Source organism: Mizuhopecten yessoensis, unplaced genomic scaffold, assembly GCF_002113885.1.
Source record: "Mizuhopecten yessoensis strain PY_sf001 unplaced genomic scaffold, ASM211388v2 scaffold9847, whole genome shotgun sequence".
In the NCBI taxonomy this organism is placed as follows: Eukaryota; Metazoa; Mollusca; class Bivalvia; order Pectinida; family Pectinidae; genus Mizuhopecten; species Mizuhopecten yessoensis.
This window is the reverse complement of record NW_018408252.1, coordinates 2,424,167-2,447,658: the sequence shown is the minus strand read 5'-3', so window position 1 is coordinate 2,447,658 and position 23,492 is coordinate 2,424,167. Positions and strand designations below refer to the sequence as shown.

The 23,492-nt window shown below is 34.0% G+C and overlaps 1 protein-coding gene across 1 annotated transcript; it reads right to left on the bottom strand.

Annotated features, from left to right (window-relative positions):
- Positions 1 to 7,246: 7,246 nt before the first annotated feature.
- LOC110458869 lies at positions 7,247 to 20,576 on the bottom strand. Its single transcript, XM_021510826.1, has 12 exons — positions 20,516 to 20,576; positions 20,259 to 20,349; positions 17,768 to 17,920; positions 16,475 to 16,606; positions 14,166 to 14,241; positions 13,713 to 13,897; positions 13,377 to 13,452; positions 10,877 to 10,980; positions 10,374 to 10,427; positions 10,002 to 10,046; positions 8,668 to 8,709; positions 7,247 to 7,392 (listed from the first exon to the last, which is right to left on the bottom strand). Exons 1-12 carry the CDS (start codon positions 20,567 to 20,569, stop codon positions 7,247 to 7,249), a joined length of 1,158 nt encoding a protein of 385 aa, XP_021366501.1. The 5' UTR covers positions 20,570 to 20,576.
- Positions 20,577 to 23,492: the final 2,916 nt, after the last annotated feature.

The following is a 23,492-nucleotide window of genomic DNA, read 5'->3' as shown; positions in this document are numbered from 1 at the left end:
CCATATCTATAATTAGAAAAAAAGCTAGGGGAATTCCCTAAACTCGTGTAACGCTGTTAAGTTCGAATTTAAGTGTAGCAGTTAACGGCGGGCGGCTACGTACCTCGCCTTATTTAAAAGCTGTTGACAAATCAATGGCGGTGTATGTTTTCTCTTGAGCTATTTATTTATATTCTGCGTCTTTTGAATGACCGACAATTATTGTAACCGGTTGCATATTGGGGCCTGAAATAATAACGAATGCACAATCAGGTCGGGCTCGATGCTTCATTTTTTTACTGACACAGATGATCATGCATTAAACAATTACTCACACATAAGTGGCATGCTAACATGTAAGACATTCGTTACTTCTGTCACCGCGAAAATATAGCACCTACATACAGCTGTAGCTATTACATAGGTACTACATGTACATATAACAGCTATCTAAATTAATATAAAACCAAAATATATTTTATGCCTGTCACGATAAATAAATCATTCATGCATTCGCCCACCCATCAACATCCATCCATCCATCCATCTATCTACATTCCTCTATCCCATCCAACCATCAATCCATTTATTCATCCATCCATGTATACGTACATGCATATTAGTTTATACCTCGATGTACATGTGAATAACTCGATTGAATCTGAGGAATCCTTCGGACCAGGTGAACTAAATACAGATCACAAATCCTCTTGATTTACTCAAATGGCAAAACTGAATAAGTGGAAAATGTTCCCTATCGGATATCACAAATTATAGAGGGAGGTTACCATGGCATCAAAAGCAAAACATTGAACTTGTTTGAGCAAATATTTTTCTCATAGAAATGTATAATTCAAGTAAGTTACAATAACCTTCTGATAGCAAATTCAATAAATATATGTACTTATATACTATATAGATGCAGAGTACAGGTGGAAATAATACTTTATTATTTTTTTAAATGTTTAAATCGGTATAAAGTTAATGAGTTATTTCCTTAATATTTACAATTGCCACTGTTTCTGAATCGATAACCTAATTGTGGGCAAGTCTGTTTATTTCTCAATAACTTGAGTCTAGAACGTGACCCAGTTCACCGCGTATAAATATATGTAAATATTGGCAGACCTCTTTCCGCAAACCACGTGTCAATGTTTACAAACAAACGCTAGCATTTAGACTACCGTGCGTTCGAGACACCAAAATAAAAACTTGGTATGCTGGTATGCTTACAAACAGCAATTTCAATAACTGCACATTCAATTTCCAATGGGGTACATAAATATCCCACTATTCTGTTATTGATTTTGGTAACCGGTTCGAGGTCTTCCGACCGAATGATTATGTGTGCTGTGACCCATATCAGTATAACAAATGTGTATTTCAGACATTTGTAACGAACCCCTGTGGAACCAGTAACCAGTTAATCATTGACAACCCTTAGAGTCAACGCATTGGTTATCTCATTTAAAAGCGACAGTAAGTTGCATATCTCCTTAAAACACAGTACTTATCTCATTAACAAAGCAATGACCTAGTTTTAAATGCGATATTTAATGCGTGTAACGAGATTAACAGGTTGTAAATCTGACTGTTGATGTATTAACACAGATTTTGTTTTCAATCGACATTAATAGTCTGTCATCAATAAGAAATGCTATATCATTAATTGTTGCATTTACAATATTTCCTTTACCGAAATTCAGGGAAAGAAATATATGAGGAAAGGAGCCTATCACTATGTGAGTTTTCGGGATATAAACATTTTACACTCGGGTGGGGTCAGAACCTGCCAAAATTCTGAATCCTCGGATAAAATATCCTTTTTCTCAATGGCCAAAACCAAATAGGCCACATTAGGTATTTACCGACGTCTGATTTTATGGATATCCGGTGATATAAGACTGTATAGAATATGGCCCCAAATACTGGTTCGGTAATTATATCCGACGTGTTAGCTAGTTATGAATAAATATATAAATTAAAAAAAAAATACAAACACAAAGCCTTTTGTCTCCTCACTCGCTTTTAGCGGTTGGAATTCATGACTGATCAGACAATTATAGTTGATCATTTTATGTATTTAAGCATTTTCTTAAATATTTAAGCATGCTCCTTACCATTCTCAAATATTTAACCCTTCTTAACTTAAAATTTGAGAATGGGGACTTAAGAATCTTTGAGATAACTTTTTTAAGTATATACTTAAAGTTAAGCATATGCTTAAAGTTAAGCACTAAGAATGGATTTAAGAAGTTTCGAGATTCCTGGGCCAGGCCTAGCATAGGAGTCAATATCGCTCGACGATATCGTAGCACTCTTTATTTCCTGCCTTTGTGCGCATCACTTTCAAACGATGGACGTACGCGGTCATTAGTTTTTTCTACTTAGGATTCTGCCCCAATTCCTCAATTTCATACAAATATAAAAAAAAAATATTCCATTACCTTCTAATTCAATTATGAAATTATTGTGTGAAGTAAAATATGGATATTTTATGTGAATAAAAATATTGAAATGGAGGAACTTTTTTCTTTTGTTGTCACGGAGAAAGTGGGCGGGGTTTAGCTGTCTGTCAACGGCTTTTGCAAATGGCTGTTTCGCATGGATTAACATGACTCTTTTAATGGTGTTATTGTTAAAAGAAAAATTGTAAATATGAGGATTACCATATATTTTGTTTGGTTTTTGAGATAATAAATCCAATGGAGCAGTCGGTAATTTTACACAAATGTTTAAACAATACTTGATTGGCGTACACTTGGCCGTTTGTGGCGTTCCAGTTATAAATTTAATCTAAAATAACATAATCTGTGTTAAAATATATAAATGGTGTATATTGACATTATATTCTGCCACCTATTGATTTCATGCAGTGAATTGATTGATGGTATACCTCAATCTATCACAGTAATGAAATGGTCAGGAGACCAAAATAAAGATAAAACATGACCAATACGCTCCTCACCTTTATCACAATTTCTATTTTGTACCTCAAAATACCATAACACAGAGTCCCCAAGAGATCATGAACTCAATTCGGGACTAGGTGACATAAACAGGTGGTCGGAAATAGATTGTTTTCCTGTTATTGTTCCATGGGCCATTTTGGTCATTTTCCGATGACGCCGGGGTTGTATTTTGTCCCGGTGGTATTTTCTATCCTTCTGTGCTGATTCTTTACTGACTTTTTTTGTTTTTCTGTGTCACCATCATGACTACTTTGTTTTTCTGTGTAACCATCATGACTATTTTGTTCTACTGTGTCACCATCATGACTATTTTGTAATAACTGCACGGTGCGGTGGATTTGTCATTGTTTGTTGGCGCAGCTAAGACTTTTGTCATTGATTGTTCACGATGAGGTCGATTTTGCCCTTGTTTGTTTGTTTGTTTGTTTGTTTGTTTGTTGACATTTTATCCTATTGCAATGACATAATTGTCTGTTCTGGCCTTTGGTGTTGTCATTGTGTGCTAACATTGTGTTATATTGTCATTGTGTGCTAACATTGTGTTACATTGTCATTGTGTGCTAACATTGAGTTATATTGTCATTGTCTGTTGTCACTGTGTTATATTGTCATTGTTTGTTGACACTCTGTTACATTGTCATTGTCTGATGACACTGTGTTATGGTGTCATTGTCTGTTGACACTGTATTATATTGTCATTGTCTGTTGACACTGTCTTATATTGTCATTGTCTGATGACACTGTGTTATAGCGCCATTATCTGTTGACACTGTGTTATATTGTTATTGTCTGATGACACTGGGTTATAGTGCCATTATCTGTTGACAATGTGTTATATTATCATTGTCTGATGACACTGTGTTATGGTGTCATTGTCTGTTGACACTGTCTTATATTGTCATTGTCTGATGACACTGTGTTATAGCGCCATTATCTGTTGACACTGTGTTATATTTTCATTGTCTGTTCACACTGTGTTATATTTTCATTGTCTGTTGACACTGTGCTATATTGTCATTGTCTGTTGACACTGTATTATATTGTCATTGTCTGTTGACACCGTGTTATAGTGTCATTGTCTGTTGACACTGTATTATATTGTCATTGTCTGTTGACACTGTGCTATATTGTCATTGTCTGTTGACACCGTGTAATACTGTCATTGTCTGTTGACCCCGTGTAATACTGTCATTGTCTGTTGACATTGTGTTATATTGTCATTGTGTGCTAACCTTGTGTTATATTGTCATTGTGTGCTAACCTTGTGTTATATTGTCATTGTGTGCTTACATTGTGTTATATTGTCATTATGTGCTAACATTGTGTTATATTGTAATTGTGTGCTAACATTGTGTTATATTGTCGTTGTGTGCTAACATTGTGTTATATTGTCGTTGTGTGCTAACATTGTGTTACATTGTCATTGTGTGCTAACATTGATAAATATATGTAAATATTGGCAGACTTCTTTCCGCAAACCTCGTGTCGTTATATTATCATTGTCTGATGACACTGTGTTATAGTGCCATTATCTGTTGACAATGTGTTATATTATCATTGTCTGATGACACTGTGTTATGGTGTCATTGTCTGTTGACACTGTATTATATTGTCATTGTCTGTTGCCACTGTGTTATATTTTCATTGTCTGTTGACACTGTGTTACATTTTCATTGTCTGTTGACACTGTGCTATATTGTCATTGTCTGTTGACACTGTATTATATTGTCATTGTCTGTTGGCACTGTTATATTGTCATTGTCTGATGACACCGTGTTATATTGTCATTGTCTGATGACACCGTGTTATATTGTCATTGTCTGATGACACTGTGTTATAGTGCCATTATCTGTTGACACTGTGTTATATTATCATTGTCTGATGACACTGTGTTATATTGTTATTGTCTGATGACACTGGGTTATAGTGCCATTATCTGTTGACAATGTGTTATATTATCATTGTCTGATGACAATGTGTTATATTGTCATTGTTTGTTGACGCTATGTGATATTTTCATTGTCTGTTGACACTGTGTTACATTTTCATTGTCTGTTGACACTGGGTGATATTGTCATTGTCTGTTGACGTTGTGCTATATTTTCTTTGTCTGTTGACTCTGTGTTAAATTGTCATTGTCTGTTGACGTTGTGCTATATTTTCTTTGTCTGTTGACTCTGTGTTAAATTGTCATTGTCTGTTGACACTGGGTGATATTGTCATTGTCTGTTGACACTGTCTTATATTGTCATTGTCTGATGAGACTGTGTTATAGTGTCATTGTCTGTTGACACTGTGTTACATTTTCATTGTCTGTTGACACTGTGTTATATTGTCATTGTCTGTTGGCATTGGGTTATCTTGTTATTGTCTGTTGACACTGTGTTATATTGTCATTGTCTGTTGACACTGTGTTATATTTTCATTGTCTGTTGACACTGGGTTATATTGTCATTGTCTGTTGACGCAGTGTTATATTTTCATTGTATGTTGACGCTGTGTTATAGTGTCATTGTCTGTTGACACCGTGTTATATTTTCATTGTTAAGTTTTTGGTTTTGTTATTTCGCCATCATTTTGTCTAGACGCTATGGTATATTTAATCTTTGGTATTGAATCTGCGGTATTTTTTGTTTTTGTGTTTTGTCGCTCTGGAAAAATTTCTATTAAAATGACCATATTTTTATATTTGACAATATATATTTCTCCGCACTAAGTCACAAAAAATAAACAAGTTTTTTTTTATTAAAATGTAAGGTTTTTTATTAAACGTCATTAATGGCAATATAGAAAACATAACAAAGTGATGGCCCAAGATTAATATAAAAAAGAAAAGTCAATGAATGATGTCAAAAAGATCGTTATTATTATATATTTATTTGTAAATAGTCGACCAATGTTCATACCATGAAAACGCCTCTAAAGCGTGGGCAAGTCTGTTTATTTCTCAATAACTTGAGTGTAGAACGTGACCCAGTTCACCGCGTATGATTATATGTAAATATTGGCAGACTTCTTTCCGCAAACCTCGTGTCAATATTTACAAACAAACGCTAGTATTTAGACTACCGTGCGTTCGAGACACCAAAATAAAAACATTAAATTGTATTTTTGTTGGTGTGTTTATCATTATTTTTTAATTAAGTTGCTTTTGTCGGCAAGTGTCAGAAGCTACAGTCGCGATTGTTTGTCGGTACAAAAACGCTCAATCAGCTCCACTCTGTCGGCCACCATGACACAGAAACGATGGCTATCGTTCCTAGAAATGTAGGTCAAATTTATCGCCTCCCAATAGTCACTCAGTCGACAAACGATTTATCCACATCATGCATGGCATCTATACAAACCTCTAGTATGCTTACAAACAGCAATTTCAATAACTTCCACCAGGACTAGGCTAGTCACTATTGCTTGTCGACATGGTAGCACTATCTATTTCCCGCCTTTAAGGACATCACTTTCAAACGGTGGACATACGCGGTCATAAGTATTTTCTACTTAGTATTTTGCCCCAATACCTCAATTTCATACAAATATAAAATTATTATTCCATTACCTACTAATACAATCATGAAGATATTGTATGAAGTAGAATATGGATATTTTATGTGAATAAAAATATTGAAATGGAGGAACTTTTTTCTTTTGTTGTCACGGAGAAAGTTGGCGGGGTTTAGCTGTCTGTCAACGGCTTTTGCGAATGTCTGTTTCGCATGGATTAACAAGGTAAATGCTTGTATCCGACTCTTTTCATGGTATTATTGTTAAAAGAACATATTGTACATTTAAGGAATAACCTTTTATTTTGTTTAGTTTATGAGATCATCAATCCAATGGAGCAGTCGGTAAATTGTTTGTAAACGCGACTCGCTATTTGGTTGATTCAGTAGAATATTGCGCATCGAACCCGTAACCACATTATAAATATTACCTTATTTTTGCACACTGTAGGGTTCGCATTGAAAGACACTAGTAAATTACTTTCAACTTACAAGAAATGCTTAATTATTTTCATAAACCTGTGCACATATTCACGAACTAACAGTATGATGTTCGAGCGCAAGTTATGTTCTCAAACGCGCTTTCTTGTAACTCTCTGGTTTTTGTGACAAGATCGAAACGTAAACGTTTATAATAAGTATTTAGCTGCATATGTAGACTTAGGGACATTTTCATGTCTAAAGAGGAAATTTTATTTACAACATAAAATATTTTGAGTTTTAGCATAACAGTGGTCTCATAACAATTCAGCATTGGTGTGGATATCTATTTCAGGCTGCGGTAAATGAACATGATTAACCGTAATTTCCCTTTGGGACGTAGACGTCGCATGTGCAGCAGCTTGGTGGAACGTGGATCAGAGGCTGTAAGTTTCCCTGCATGGACAATTCTGGGGCGGTTGGTTCAGCCGGCTGTTCGTTGATTGGAGGGTACAGCGTAGCTAAAATATAAATAACGAATTAACACCATCAAGCAATGTATATGAATAATTTGCTATTTCATATTTCAAACGATGTTCAAGAATAAAAAAAAATAGCTGCATTTTTTGTTATTTATAAAGAACATAAAATTCCGAACAAGAATGTACATAAGATATTTATATCGTACGGCAAATATTTGGGGGAAAATGATAGAATGATAGAAATATTGTTCGATTTCATGATTACTAAATAATTTACTTATTGACTTAAAAAAGGTAGAAATACATCTTTTGAAGATGTTTCAGGATATCTTGTCCCTGGGTAAATATGGCTAGTTTCATCCTTAGAAATGGTGGGGAAATGCTGAAATTTTAGAAACAATTTTTTTTTTCCTAATACACTTATTTTCTCCACAATATATTATAAGTGAACGAATGTTAACAAGAATAAATGAACGTAAACAAGAAAAATAGATGTAAAAGAAAGAATAAAAAGAAAAGAAATGAAATTTTAAATTGAATGAATAGATGAAATGATTGATTGAAAGTAAACAAGGAATTAATGTAATGAAAAGAAATTCAATGAATGAATGAAAATGAATTAATATAAAACAGAATGACATGAAAGGAAATGAATAAAATGAATGAATGAATGTATGAATGAATACGTAAAAGAATAAATGAATGAGAGCCCTCTTGCATAAGGACAAATTTGAATCCAGAGCCCTTACCCTGTCAGTATTCTAAAAAAATGTCGTGGGGCAATAACAAAAACTTTGGGAAAGGAAAAACCAAATTTATAAATATATATGTATCTGTGTTATCGGTATTAAAATGTATGTTTCAATTTATATGCGAGTATATATATATATATGATTTTACATGGTTTTTGTAAACATTGAAAAAGAAATTATTTTCTTGGTAATCTCATTATAATATCAACTCGTCAGTTAAAAGTATTAAAGATAAATGCTATACTTAAAGGAAACGTATGAAAGCCGGTTAGTACCACGCGAAAAAAATATTATCTCGTTATTAAGAGCTACGCTATATCGTTATTACGATTTAAGCTATAATCAGACTGGAACTGTTTGTAAATGTATACCATCTTCACACAATGAAATTCTTTTTTCATGTGGTACTAATTTGCTTTCTTAGAAACAGGACCAAGCTGTCAATAATTTAATTTTCCATTAATCCACGAATGTAGACTACATTATGATTCGCTAAAATATGACAGGAAAATAATCTACTATAATGGTATTTTAATCATTAAAATGTAAACTCATTCTGTACCTGGCTGGTCACAATCGTCAAAAGGTGTTGACTTTTCGGAAGCTGTAAATAAACAATCAAGGATTACCAATAAAAAATGAAAATAAACAAGTTAATGGTCATCTAAAAGTTTTAATTATCGACAACTACATACAATTGTCTTTCAAATGTTAGGAATGTTTAGGAATGTATTCAGTCATATAATTAAATTGAATTAAGTAATGAAATTAACTAGAACACTGACAAGTCAGCAAGGACCCGGCCACGTGCCTGGCCGTAACCCCGCGTCAGTGGTCTACAATTCCCCCAGCCCCCGGACTACTTTGAATGGCAGTGACCTTGACCTCGGCCATTTTAACTTTTTAAACGCCTATAGCTCGTCTTCCTATTACAGTGTATCAACATTTAAAATTTCAGAAATATCAATATTTTTGTTGCTGAGATAAAGACCTTAGCCCACATGGTATGTTTTCAATATAAGTGACCTTGAACTTGATCTGAGAAACCTTACAAGCTCATATTGCAAATCTACATATCACAGTGTATCACCATATGAATAGTAAGAAGGATAAGTCATTTGAATTCAGAAAATCTTTGGAAATACAGACAGACAGACGTATTGACAAAGTGATTATTGTTGGGTACCTGCGTCTGTGACGCGGGGCTCAAACAAGTTAAATCATTTTTTATATCTAGTTGCTTTAAATCGTAAATAAGTATGGCCTTTTTGCAAAATGTAAATAAAATGCTTTAAAATGTGATCTGGGAAATGGAATCTTTAATAACATATAAAAAGTAAACAATCAAAGCTATATATGACAAATATGGCACATAATCGGTGTATATTTCAGAAGTCTGACATGTTGCAACTCTTTTACAAACAAACCTGACAGAAAATACAAGATAACGTTAATGTTGTAAAACAAATTAAGTGCATTCACCGCTTTCACGAGGAAGCAATTTTTTTCTGACTTAGAGTTTCTTTTTGGTCGAGAAATTCATCTCCCATTCTTATAATGCGTATTTTAAAATCCTTGAAAGCTACATATAATGTATGATTTGTAGTGAATCGGTCCTGATATCGATCGCTACATTCTTGTTTTGGTTTTATTTATAGTTATCGATATTTATTTGTGATTTCAATTACCTCAATTTCGAACAACTATAATTCTGTGTAAAACACGTGTTGTAAACATACTTCTGAAAGAAAAAACGTTTATTTCATAAACACCATCCTTTATCTAACACCTTATCTATATTGATATATAATAGTATTAATTATTATTGAAATAATAACACCTGATGGTATTGCAACATGTGATTACCATGGACGGTTTTAAAATCAAATACTTAACCTGTTTTGGCTTCGTGTTTGGCTATTCCATTCTCTTCCTGAATGCCTTAAAGTAACGAAAGACATGAATGTGAACATGTGGAATTTGTTTCACTGTGGATAATTTTAGCGAATATGATATCATCGCGGCAATACGCGCGCCCCAACATATAAAACAATAGCAATGCTCAGTTGTCTATGCATTTACAGTGCTCCACTGTGAAAAAAGCAAAAACCGCGAATAATCTATGGCATGCACTCTCTTTAAAATTCCATACGCGAAAAATGTCCGTTTTACTTTTAATAGTATTAATAGTTCAAAAACAAACCTGGTGAGCATGTTTGTATCAATATTTGTATATGTTTAATCAATATGCCAGGCAAGTATAATTACCTTGTTTAAAACACATTTCGATATCTTTTTCATTCCTTGTGGAAAGTCGAAAGCCTTGAGAAAAAAACGGAAGCAAGTAGTTAAGGATGAATCTTTATCGGTCTGAGCAAACATTTGCAAATACGTAACGTTATAATTGATTAACATGCAATTTTCCCTTTGCTACATATGTTTAAGAACACCTTAGACATAGCTTTCATTTTTTGACCCTAAGTACCTCTGATTGGTCCTAAAGGGACGAATGGAAGAATGGTGCAGCGACATTTTTAACTCTGTTTGGTGTTCTGCATCACAATTAAAATATGTTTAAGTTGTGCTTCATTTGTTTCGAAGTTTTATCTATTATGGTGAAATCGCATGATAAACTAAACCGTATTTCGTATTTACGCAATTGTTTGGCGTTAAAGTGATTAAAATACTTATTCTGTTGACATTAATGAAACAGATTAAACAATCTTATTAAAAATAACTGCCATGCCATGACAGTATATAGGTTTAAATACCTTTCCATGGCGTTCTATCTAACTTGCAGCTGATGCGTAAAAAGCAAACTGCCATGATAAGCAGCATGAGCATCATAATTGCGATGACGACCGCATACTGCAGGCTTCATTAAAAAGGAAATAATAATAAATTAATAAGTTAACGTAACAGAAATAAGGCCGAAAAAATAAATAGATAATGATAAATAACCCACACCACATCAGTAATAGTGAGATATAGAATGTCATAATATAATAATGAAATGCGTTAATCATTCAAGTTCCAACAAGCTGGATTCTGCAATCAATTTAGCGGAATTTTCTTATCGGTGCACTAGTCCCAAACCGAATAAATCTCGTTTTGGGTAGCTTCGAATCATAAAGGAAGAATATGAATAAGTAATTATATAGACACTTGTACAATAATGTCGATGCATACGAAGTGAATGATTTTGACATTACAGACCGTCAATGTCTGCAAGAGTGCTTGTGTCTTTTTGGAATTAAATAATAGTAGAAACTGTCAGATTATATATTCACGATATACTGGATTCGCCTGTTCTGTGGAAAAACATGCAACAAAAATAATCATGAATAAATTAATTCATATACATGTATAATTCTGAATAGCCGAAATGTTTGCACTTGAGCAAAAAATGGTCATACGCGAGTAAAACAATTTATTATGCAAGAGTCCATTCAGGACTGTTATTGCCCTCATGTTTCTGTTAAACTCTGAACCAGACAGGAAAATGAAATCTAATGTTTCCTCTAACTTAATACCATGGTGGTCATCACAGACGCCTCGACACGATAACTGCACTAGAAGGGCAATTAAAAGCAATCTAGTGGAATAGGCATTAGTGTAAAATGTACCGTCCAATCAGCACATCGTATCTATATTGGTTTTTGAGTAAACATGGAAAATAACAACAGAGCAATATTCATATCGAATAAGGTGTGCTTACTCTAATGCTTCAATATTCCACTCAATCTGCTATTTCATACGAAATCTAACATCACACGTTCCATCAGGCAATATTCATATGATATAAGGAATGAGTTGAAAAGAGAACTGCGCTCCACGTTCTTTTTTATTACCATATTTATTATTTTAAATGCCGGTTAAAATTTCAACCACCAAAGTTGAAATGTTGAAATGCATCTTATAACGTAGAATAAATATAAGGATTGAATGGCATTTGTTTTTAAATAATTTTGTAACATTTATTTACATTCACAATAGTTATTATTGATCTGAATATAGGTATTCTCTTATATTATCTTTATTGAAGTGTCGACGTCGTTAGTGCAAACGAGATCCCTTCAACAGCAAAGCGTCACCAAAATGTTAGCTTTTTACAGCCTTACCACGTTGATCGCAATTTATTCTGGTAATGCTTATAGTAGGACCTGCGGTGGAAATGTAACTATATAGTTGTAACTGTCTCATAAATATTTTGGAAAACATGGCTCCAGCTTTCCAATCATTATCTTTAATATCATATAACATTTCGTCCCTTTTCAACTTCATTTTGCTAGGTAGGTATTGATTGATCCATAAACGAAATCTTATTTCACAAATCCCTTACCATTAGCATACTTTCTGCAAACGGTCAAGCTTATCCATTATGGTATTCTGAAAAAATAACACCCTTGTATTTCCCTCTGGTCTTGCTGAATATTAGATGTGTCAACCAATCAGATGACAAGCGTTTATCTTTTTTTTATTCTATATTGACCAAAATAGCAACATAATTGGTCAGGGTCTAGACTGGATCATTTGCTACAGGTTTTGTCAAAATAGGCTAAATGGAAACTGAGCGAAAGTCAAAAATGTTTTTTTTTACAAATCCGACACCTATGCAAACATCTTTGATTTCAAAATAATCCATAAAATAGGCCCTCATTATAGTTTGTGCTTATCTTTTGCATCAAATTTGATTAACATTCGTTGAATGGAATAGAAAAACTCGGGGGGGGGGGGGGGGGTCTTGTTCATTTTGGCCAGGTCTGCTACACCTTCGGTTATGTAACGATAATTCAACATTGCTTTTGGATGTTTCTTACCAAATGGGGAAAAAAAATTCTCATCCGTACAGTGTTTAAACTTTATTCCGTTTCTGCTATCAAGGACCCAACCCTCCTTCCCAGGACAGGGGGCGCAAACTTCAGTATGCTATCGACATTTTCCCCACTGATCATGCGGGTTTTTTTTCAAATATTGCCCTCCACTTCTATATTTGGCCCCGGCCTCTATGCCCACAAGGAGACCACAGCCTTTGCTTTGAGACGATTGAATTAATATCAAATGTAGTTAAAATCTCGTTCAACCAATCTGGAGAAGCCGTCGTTTAACCTTTCACCCCTGGGTAACTCAAGTAAACTCAACCATGCATTTATTGGGATGAGTCCAGTATGGTCTACAGTGGTGAAAGGGTTAAACATCTTTTAACCATCATTTTAACCGTCTTTTCTCCCATCCCGACCCGGAAATCATCAGGAAATCATTTTTAGTTACCTCCGCTCTCCGCAGTCTTTCGAGTGATGCTGATCAGTCTTGTTTTGATGTTGCAGTGTGCTGTCCATGACATCTTCTGAAACAAATATTTACTTTATATTATGTTTTTGAAATAAGAAACAAATGAAACATAGACTGATTTTACGAATTTTTTATTCAATCAAATGATATGAAAAATGCTGAAATCAACATTTCAAACCATAACTAGTAAAATTGATAAACTGAAGGGACATTAAAAATTTGCAAACTTACAGGAGTAGTTGACGAATCAATAAATAAATTTTCTCTGTATCATTAAATTGAAACTTCTTACAAAAACAGTACGACTCTGAATACCTTTGAACTCAGTCTGATCGGCCTTAGTAAGACAATCGCCTGTTCCACATTTCAAGGTCACAGAAAACGTGTTTGCTGTTGGATACAAACTCGGCTCACTATTCGTAGTCTGAAGTCGTTTTCCGCAGACAGTATCAGCAGTTGTATTACCTACCTTCAACGTTTCTCTGCCAAGGGTTTCACAACTGAAAAAAGAGTAATTTCTCTGTTGATAATGTACCATTACCGTTTATTATATAGATACAGAATAATTGAAGTTGAAGAACACACATTGAACAATAAGCCGCATGCACAAAAGTGAATCTCGGTTTTAATTGCCTTAAACTGGTATTGCGCAACATACTGTGTTTGCTAGCAATTTATCAGGAGCATAAAATCCCACTTTACATTGGAATATATTTTGAAGTTAAATTATTTGATTTTGCTATAACGAAAATAATTTTAATGTTTTACCTGGTCCATGGTTGGCAAAACTCGTACCCAGTAGTGTTTTTGTAGGATCCCTTCTGGCACGGTGAACATCGACCGCCTATGGTGCAAGAATATTAGCATTGTGAGCAATAGGTACGTTGTAAAATTAACTGAAACACAGTTGAACATCAGAGATCATTTCTGACACCAGCGATGACAGATGAGATCTTAACAAATAAAAATTTGGACTGAATGGCATTTTTTCAATGTTCATACCGTCATGAGTGCTGAAAAATAATGTAAAATACATATATTTACATTTTCAGTTTTATATTTATCATTGATCTACACATAAAAATTCCTTATAATAATTTCGATATTCGAGTGTTTGCGTCTTTAGATATGCAAAGAACAGACTAACGTCACCAAAATGTTTCCTTCTAACAGTTGTTTCATGTTATACGGGGCGGGAAAAGAATGCTAATCAAATTGCGTTCATTAGTTACACAGGAACATATAATGGGAATGTAAATATACTGGTGTAACCCTACATCGTATATAACTCGTATTACTAATCATTTTTATTAAAATCATGACATTGGGACCAGCTTTACTGTGGCAACTACTTAGACGCATCATTTATGTCTTTTCCAATCAATGACCCAGAATGGAATTCACAGTAATGTCCTGAAAACTTCTCCAATACCATCTGTAAACATTTCGTAGTTTAAACAATTTGTGGATTTTGATTCCGTTCATTAATTTCACTCGGAGATAATGTCATTTGAGTTAGGGTTGGGGTTAGAGTATGAGGATTGATATTCAATTATAACAGAGTCAAACACCTTGCGGTTTTCAAATTATCATGGGGTTTACTACTAAATACTAATCAACGTTCTAATTCATATTTGATATCTTGTATTTCAGTTAAAAAAGAGCTTCACGTTGTAATTACATTATATTTATTCCAATCTGTGAGAAAGGGAATTGAAGTGTAACAAACATCGTACGTTTAATGTTAAAAAAGATACTGCATATTTGTTATTAGTGAAATAAGCAAATGTGTACCTGGACAATTCCGGATAAGATAGGTCTCTTGGTAACTGCATGGATGCTTTGGTTTTGTTTTGTTTGCTTGTGAGTTATGTCATATTAACACCTATAGTCATTTAAGGACGTAAAGGTTATGGTGGCGGAGGAAAACCGGAGTACCACCGACCTGCGGCGAGTAACTGGCAATTCCCCACGTAGGCCTCGAACCCGGGCCCCAGTAGTGGAGGGCTAGTGATAGCATACGGTCAGATACATTGACCACTTGGCCAACGATGCATCTACTACACGAAGAATTTTAATAAAATTATGACGAAATATGCGCGAAAAACAGCCTATCATTAAAACGCCTGTAATTACAAAACGACACTAAAACAATTCAAAGCATCGTCGACTGTTTTATATCACTATGAGGAAGTAATGGTTTTGACAATAAGATAAAGACGATGACTTTGCCAGGGTGTAAATACCAGGAAATAGTCACGTCAATCTGTCTATTGGCCATTTACATCTGTCAAAACGTTTACAAAGGTAACAAGTTTAATGAAAACGTCAAGGCTGGGACAAGGACGATATTATTCAAGCGGACATAGATTTTAGATTTAATTAAAAGTGAAACAGAATCCATTATATTGAATATAGATAAGTGTACAGTTACTCAGTTTCACCATTATAAAAAGTCATATGGCATGATATCTCAAATTAAAATCAAAAAGTCATTATTTCAGGAATCAACGGGAAAGTAAACAATTTGGTTGAGTGCAATTTCTCCAAAACTTTTTTTTTGTTTAGATCATTGTTTTAAATTAATTAATTTCATTTGTATCCGTTTTTGTATTATTTCTGTATACTTTTCTCCATTTGTGTGTCGATTTCTTTTAATGGGATGAAAAATATTGATTAATGGACAACGACTATCGAATAAATCGACTTACATGTATCTTACGTTATTTCCAAAAAGTGCATCAAGTTGCAAGGTACAATGTACTTATATTGTAATGTTTTCGCAAAATCGCATTCCTCGAGATATTTTAGTCACTTTAAGGTATGTGCTAACATAATGATGTCCGAAACTGATTGCACCTTTAAAATTTAGTAAAAAAAAAACCGTATAGTATGCCAAAAAAGTAATTACACTGTATTACACACCTGTTCCAGAACTCATCGGTGATGCTTGAAGCCATGTTGTCAACCTAAATATATACAAGAAGATACCTGAATATTCCTGCAAGACAATGGTCTAGTTACACCTCTGAACTATTGTAAAACCACCTTTATAAACTCCTCTCCAGATTCCATACTTGATTTGTCAAGTTCCTCTCCACGAAAACATCTGTTGACTTTCATGCATAGCGGGTCCTCTCCGATATATCCGTTGGACAGGTCACATTCACAGCGAGCAATTATGCCATTTTCCACAACAGGTGTCGTTTCTTCAAAGGAAATGAGAAGACTTAATGAAAAGATACAAAACGTTCATACTTGATTATTTATAGACATATATTCTAAAGTTTTCGATACGGATTTTGATTCAAAACATATAAATCGAAGTAAAGATTTTTAAGTTAATTCATCAATTCTATTTCACTAATTACTATCTGATCATTTCAAACAAACAGTAAAGATTACTTTGATCTCTTGCATATTGAAATATATCCGTACCATTGCTAACAACCTTGGCCATGCATTGGAATCGTGTTTACCTGTTTATTCAAAAGAAAAACTGATATCCCGCAGATCTTTTTCGAAAAGTAATCACCATGTAAAAAAGATCAACAACAGTGTTCTGAAAGTTAGATAAGACAAGAGGAGTACACTAACTATAATACGACGGTTGCAGATATTCAAATATCCCAAATGTTTGTTTTGTTAGTTTTTAAGTTAAGATAATGTAGATTGCGTTTTAAATTCACCAAGGCATAGAAAAGAAGCCAAACACTTCTCAGCCATAGAATCAAAGGCTTGAGAAGCCGTCTTGGTTGTTTTTCGATTGGCATGAGAACTTACAACTCTGGGTCGACGGGACATCACAAGGAGCATTTGTTTCCAGTCAGTCGCTCCAGTGGTCCTTAATAAGGTATCGAAATAGCAAACTATGAAAAACCGACATACGACGACTGACGCAGATCCATAGCAATAGCTTACTGTCAACGGGAATTTTTCGCCGAGTCAAACTTTCGCCTTTCGTCCATCAAATCAATTTTCGCCCAGTGTTAATTTCGCCCTTCACATTTCATTACTATGTATATCATGTTGTTTACTTATATTCGCTGTAATGATAAATTTGTCCCCGTCACGCAGGGCGAAAAAAAGCAGAAAGTTAAACTACAGCGAAATATTCCAGTATACATTAGCGTGAGTAATCAAAATGAGAAAATTTCAAATTAGTATAACCTAACTTTTTGCTATGTTCCAAGATTTCATTAAAATATGTAAATATAACAATATTGTGTATGCAACTCTTTTGGGGGGAAACATGCTACAATATAATATGGAAATGTCACTCAAAGTATTGATTATTATCAGTGTTTGTGTGGTTCATTGGCGATTGTTTAAGAAACATTTTGTAACACTTTCATGTGTCCGGAACAGACCTGGCTGTAGACATGCGATGTCGATACGCGAGCATTTCGGGACGTCATTCTGAGACCGAAGAGTTCTCGTGTCCACAATTATATCCTGTGTGCTGCCAACGGGACACGAATGGCAGTAGTCGCTCGTTCTATCCAGCTTACAGAAAGACGCCTCTGCAAAATAACATTGCAACGTTTCTTTCGATAAATATTTCTGGTTCAGCCCACCCACCCACTCTATTTTTTGTTGCTTCTAATAAATGAAGTTAAAACTATCATGCAAACATATTTGAACATGCCATGGAAGTGTGATATTACAGATAGGATTTTTAATCAATTTACAATTATAATTAGAGGATAACCCTTCTGTGATTTGAGATTTGCATCTTTGTTCTGTTTCTTTGCTATGTAACATTGTATGTTTTACGATCTATTTTTTTAACAAGTACTTTAACATATATTCAAACGCGCCATAAGAAGCTCGCAGCTTTCAATCGGCGTCATCGCTATATGAACTATATGCACTATCGACTGTGTAAGTGATTTAAGAAAAAAACACCACTGAAAAAAACCTTTCACACGTTCACGTATGCATCAAACCTTAACTAAAAGGTTCAAATGCTTAAATATGCAAATTACATCATTAGAAAATGATTTTGCTGTAAGACATGATGTTATATATTATTACACAGCAACTGTATCGAACAATCTTTTTGTTACATTGAAGATTTTTCGCTCTTCTGTTGAAATTCGGCGCATTCAAGTTTTCAACAGTATATCGTAACTTACGTTATTACTACTTTAAATTGAGTTTAACAGGCGACGCGGTGCAGAGTCCGCTATTAGGATAATCGCCGACTCTAATTGGATAGTTAACACTATAACGTTGCATGTGTAAAAACATAGTGGGGTTGTCACTGTTTCATTTCATAAACACAGTCACAGTATACACAAGCGGCAAAAAGAATTAAGGTTATTTTTGTTTTTAATATATAAACCTCACTTTGCGTTAACTAAACGTTATTGTTCTTGAGGTCATTAGTAACCGATTCCATAACATACCGGTGTCCGTCTGGGTAATTGGCGTCATAAACACTTTCCATCCAAGATGCATTAAAGCATTAAACTGCAGTCAGTGTATACAGTTGTATCCAACGTTACAATGACGACGTCATAATAATGATGACGTCATCTATGGTGATATATTTACATTTCCTTTGTTCAGCCCTTAGATTAACCTATCTACAAATTTGTTGATATTATCCCGTTACAGCTAGAACTATAACATGTGAGTGATTTTTAATCGGAAACTGTTTATATCGAATTGTTTGAGTAATCTGGGACCAATCATAAAGTAACGTCAAATACAAATAAAGACAGAAACTCCTGGATGTGTTTTGGTTGATGTTCACAGCCTCGTGGAATTCCGCAAAAAATGGCTTTTCCGCAATTTTGTAAAACAGTTTATTTAACATGGATTTTTAACCATATTAGACTACACAAAAAATGTATTAATTAATTAGATGAAATAGAACAATATTGTATTTGTTGTTTTCAACATTAATATGAAGATTGAAATGCATTTATGATGGTAAGCAGCACATTTATATTTAAGCATATACTTTAGGATGCGCTACCATAGAATATGTTTGAACATAATTATTTTGCAAACATTCACAAATGTCAACAAAGATCCATACCACCAAACATTCAATAAATGCCACCTGAACTTGGTAAAGTTATATAGTGGCAGAGGCACAGAGTATTACATGTAAATATCTACATATACATAAAGTAATGAGAAATGCAGCCAGCATAACGTAGTTGTGCGGAAGTCAATCATGTCAATCGATCAACCAATGGCCGTGTTACATAACAAATAAGTTCAAATAGCAATATATGGTACGTGTACACTATTTTAAGCGATGGTGGATTTCCACTAATATATAATATTACATGTTTGAGTCATCATTGTTTTACGTAATCCATTACACGATATTTAAGGTATGTTATCTTAACAAAAAAAAGAATGTTTGCACAAGGTATACACACAATGAAAAAAATACGACAGTGTCAACACAAAGGGCATTTTGTGCCTAATCTTTTTTGTCATTTTCAAATCAATAAAAATATGTTTAAATCAAAGGGCATTTTATGCAATAGCGTCAATATGCAGGGACAGGACCCACAACTGAAACACACAAGGGCAAAAATAAACCACAACATCACCAAACAAGTACAAAATATGCGACAGCTGCAACACATAGACAACACATACAACAACATCAACACACAATGACAAATTACACAGCAGTGCAAACAAAGGCAAATGAAACATGTCCTAGACTCACTACACAAAATAGGGGCCGCACACAGACTCAAAAGGACAACAGTTAAATGTTAACTACATTGAAGATACAATATCAAATGAAATTAAAATAAACATCCGAAAATAAAGCAATACGGTATGTATGTATGCAAATCAGCATGCGTGATCCTGGCTAGTACTTACGAAATCCTGCTAGGCATACCACAGGATAGCATTGTACATACCCTCCAGACAACCAGTGGGAAACCAGTTCCATTGAAACAACTTTGATGAACTGCAAAGAAAGCAAAAGTATATTGTTAATAATAGTTAATGAGTATGTTGTAATAGTTAATGAATATGTTATAATAGTTAATGAGTATGTTGTAATAGTTATGAGTATGTTGTAATAGTTAATGAGTATATTTCTTTTTATCAAAGAATATCTAGCTTCTACTTACTGTCGATGATGCAATGCAATAGCAAAGAAGTACAAATAATGTTTTCCCCGCCATGTTTAATATTTTGTGGGAAATCACCTTTGTAATTTGATTATCAGTTTTATTTTGCTTATGTACACCACATAACTATCAACATAACAGAAAAAACAACTTTACGATAACTTACAAGCATCAAATAGCATCGTTTAGTATCAATTCAATGCGTTTTTTATAAATTGTTTCTTTTTTCTACTTTCGGTTGAGAACAAGTGTCGTGTTTACAATTCTGTGTAGTTATATTGCATACAGCCTTGAGCTAGCTATTATTGAACACAGAGTTGATAATGTCTAAAAATGGAAATTAGGTCATCATATAAACTAGCCATACGCAGAAGTTAAGATAGGTCACAGTGTGAGAAATCTAAAATTAGAACCACCTAAGCAAATACTCAACTTTTACAAGAAATAGTTGAATTTTACTCATAGGCAGATGATTAAAAATACTGTCAGCAATAAAATACGTGCAAACGAGTACATTTGTGTAAGCGCTGGTAGCAGACGACACCTGTACGATCTACAAAACTGTTTCTGCGTTGTATAAATTTTCAGCAGAGTTTTTTATTGGACGTAACGTTATGTATAACTATTCTTTTTCTACTTTCGGTTTAGAACAAGGGGTCTTGTTTACAATTCTGCGTCGTTATGTTGTACATCTGTTATTGGACACAGAGTTGAATGGAAATTAGGTCATCAGATAAACTACGCCAGTGAGAAATCTAAAAATAGAACCACCTGAGCAAATACTCAACTTAAACAAGAAATAGCTGAGTTTTACTCATAAGCAGATATTTAGAAATACTGTCAGAAATAAAATACATGCAAACGAGTACATTTAGATTGTACAGGTGTCGTCTGCTACCGCCGCATACACCAGACAGCGGTCATGCGCATTAATGTTTCTGCATTGTATATATATAAACCAGAAATCTTCATCAGAGTTTTATTGGATGTTACGTCATTTATAACAATTTTTAAGTAAGGCATTTAGTTCAACTTGAGTAATCTTTTGGAACCATATCAAGTTTTGTGTATTCATTACATATAGGTAAATGTAAAGTAATGGGATAGAACAGAAAACATATCAAACGCAATAGAGCAAAACAAATGTTTCTATATATATGTGTGTACCTCATTCTTTAAAGTATTCAGACATATTGGGTTGTGTGTGTACTACCCTACTGTTTAAAACTTCCTACTCCACTACGTTAAAACTGTGTTTCGCTCTGGAATGACAACATAATTATAAGTCTGTGATATATAGATGATCAGTGAAAAACGTTCCATCCATCTGTAAGATTTTTAATTTTCAAAGCATTCATCTGCCATCCTATGGTAATTATTCCAAAAAGGATTTAAAAAGTATCTAAGATAATCAAAATATATATATCCAATTTATTTTTATTTCTCTACATAAACCATAGTAAGCTTGACCTCCTCCCCAGAGGCGAATGCGTGATCCGGGGGTAATACAAATCACTGTATTTACAAGGCACTTTCATTACCTTTCGGTCGATGAAGAGTATTTAATTCTCCTTGTCATCATCATATCATCATCATCATCAACATATTTTTATTTCTTCCAAAATATTGAAGTGTACGATCGCACGTGACATAAGAAAAAAAAGAATGATGCAAACGAAAACTAATTAACAATTGATATAAATATCAATTTATAATCGCAACTCGAGAAATGGAATAAACAAGTAATTAAGTCATTGAAAAGTGGGTAATGAGATGACTAACATTGCAATGACTGCTATAAAATTAGGTTTCATTAACTGATTAGTCATAGTGAACGCCTTTTCAGAAAGAAAAATAAAGCAATATTTGATAAATGAAGTGAGCGATTTAACATCGTCACTAAGGGCATCACAAATGGCAGAGCTGTGAGCACCCAGCAGAACAGCCATCTGGACTTGTATGCCTTTCTTGTCGAATGGCAAGTAAACATGCACGGAATGTTTATTTACAAAATTAGTAGAAAGAGTATCAGGCTAATTTGCTAATTCTAACTATCTGCAGTCTAAAAAAAACAATGGTAGACTGTGTCTTTAAACGTACCCTTGCAACGAGTGCTTACTATTTCCGATTGGGTGGAGTAATCCACATTTTGGAATCTGAAGATTTCATTTCAGGATGAAGACTTAAATCTTGAAAACTCATGCGAATGATCTAAATGAGATTTCCAATCGTTTGATTCTTAACAAAGAAGAACTTTTAAATTATTTTTTCCAGAGTAACTTTGAAATTAATTTACTTGAGTAAACGAAACCATTAAAAACTAAAAAAAAACATATTTGCATAGAATGTCACATTGGTTAACAATAAAACCTGTCTTAGCACCAAGACGTTTTTATACAATTTCAATAAAAACAGTTGATTGATTGTACAATTCTTATCTTATTTGGCACACAGTTGATATACCGATTCCAGGCGACGCCAGTCTGAGATTGTGAATGAATACCACTGTTCACAACAAATTTGACATGCTTCGGGTGAGAATAATAGAGAGATATAGTTTCACTCATGTTAATGGGATGATAGTGGGACCGAATATGTGGGTAACTTCATCGACATCAGTGCGACCTGGTTTAAACTAATTTAAACTAATTCAAACATGTTAACTTTTGTACACTCAGTAACTATCGTCGAAGTACCACTTACGGTTCGACTGTAGGTGGCTACTATTTCGTGCATGGGCATATCTAAGTTGTGTTCAGAAAACGCAGGGAGACATGTATCGTCTGCCTGTGTTGGACACGTAACGTTAATATCACAAATAATTAGCGAATATTGAGATTTACAAAAGGTCAATCAAGAGGTCACATTTATATAAACAGACTACAACCAAGGGGAGATAACACTACCCTGTCATATCTTCAACATCGTCGACATAATATTCTGATGGAGAAACACACTAATCATATCTTTAAAAATA

Coding starts and splice junctions, on each gene's coding strand:
- LOC110458869 (XM_021510826.1), bottom strand. CDS start 20,569: ATGGCGGGGAAAACATTATTTGTACTTCTTTGCTATTGCATTGCATCA. Junction 20,350..20,515: donor ATTGCATTGCATCATCGACA/GTAAGTAGAAGC, acceptor CTTTCTTTGCAG/TTCATCAAAGTTGTTTCAAT. Junction 10,047..10,373: donor CGAAATGTGTTTTAAACAAG/GTAATTATACTT, acceptor CGTTACTTTAAG/GCATTCAGGAAGAGAATGGA.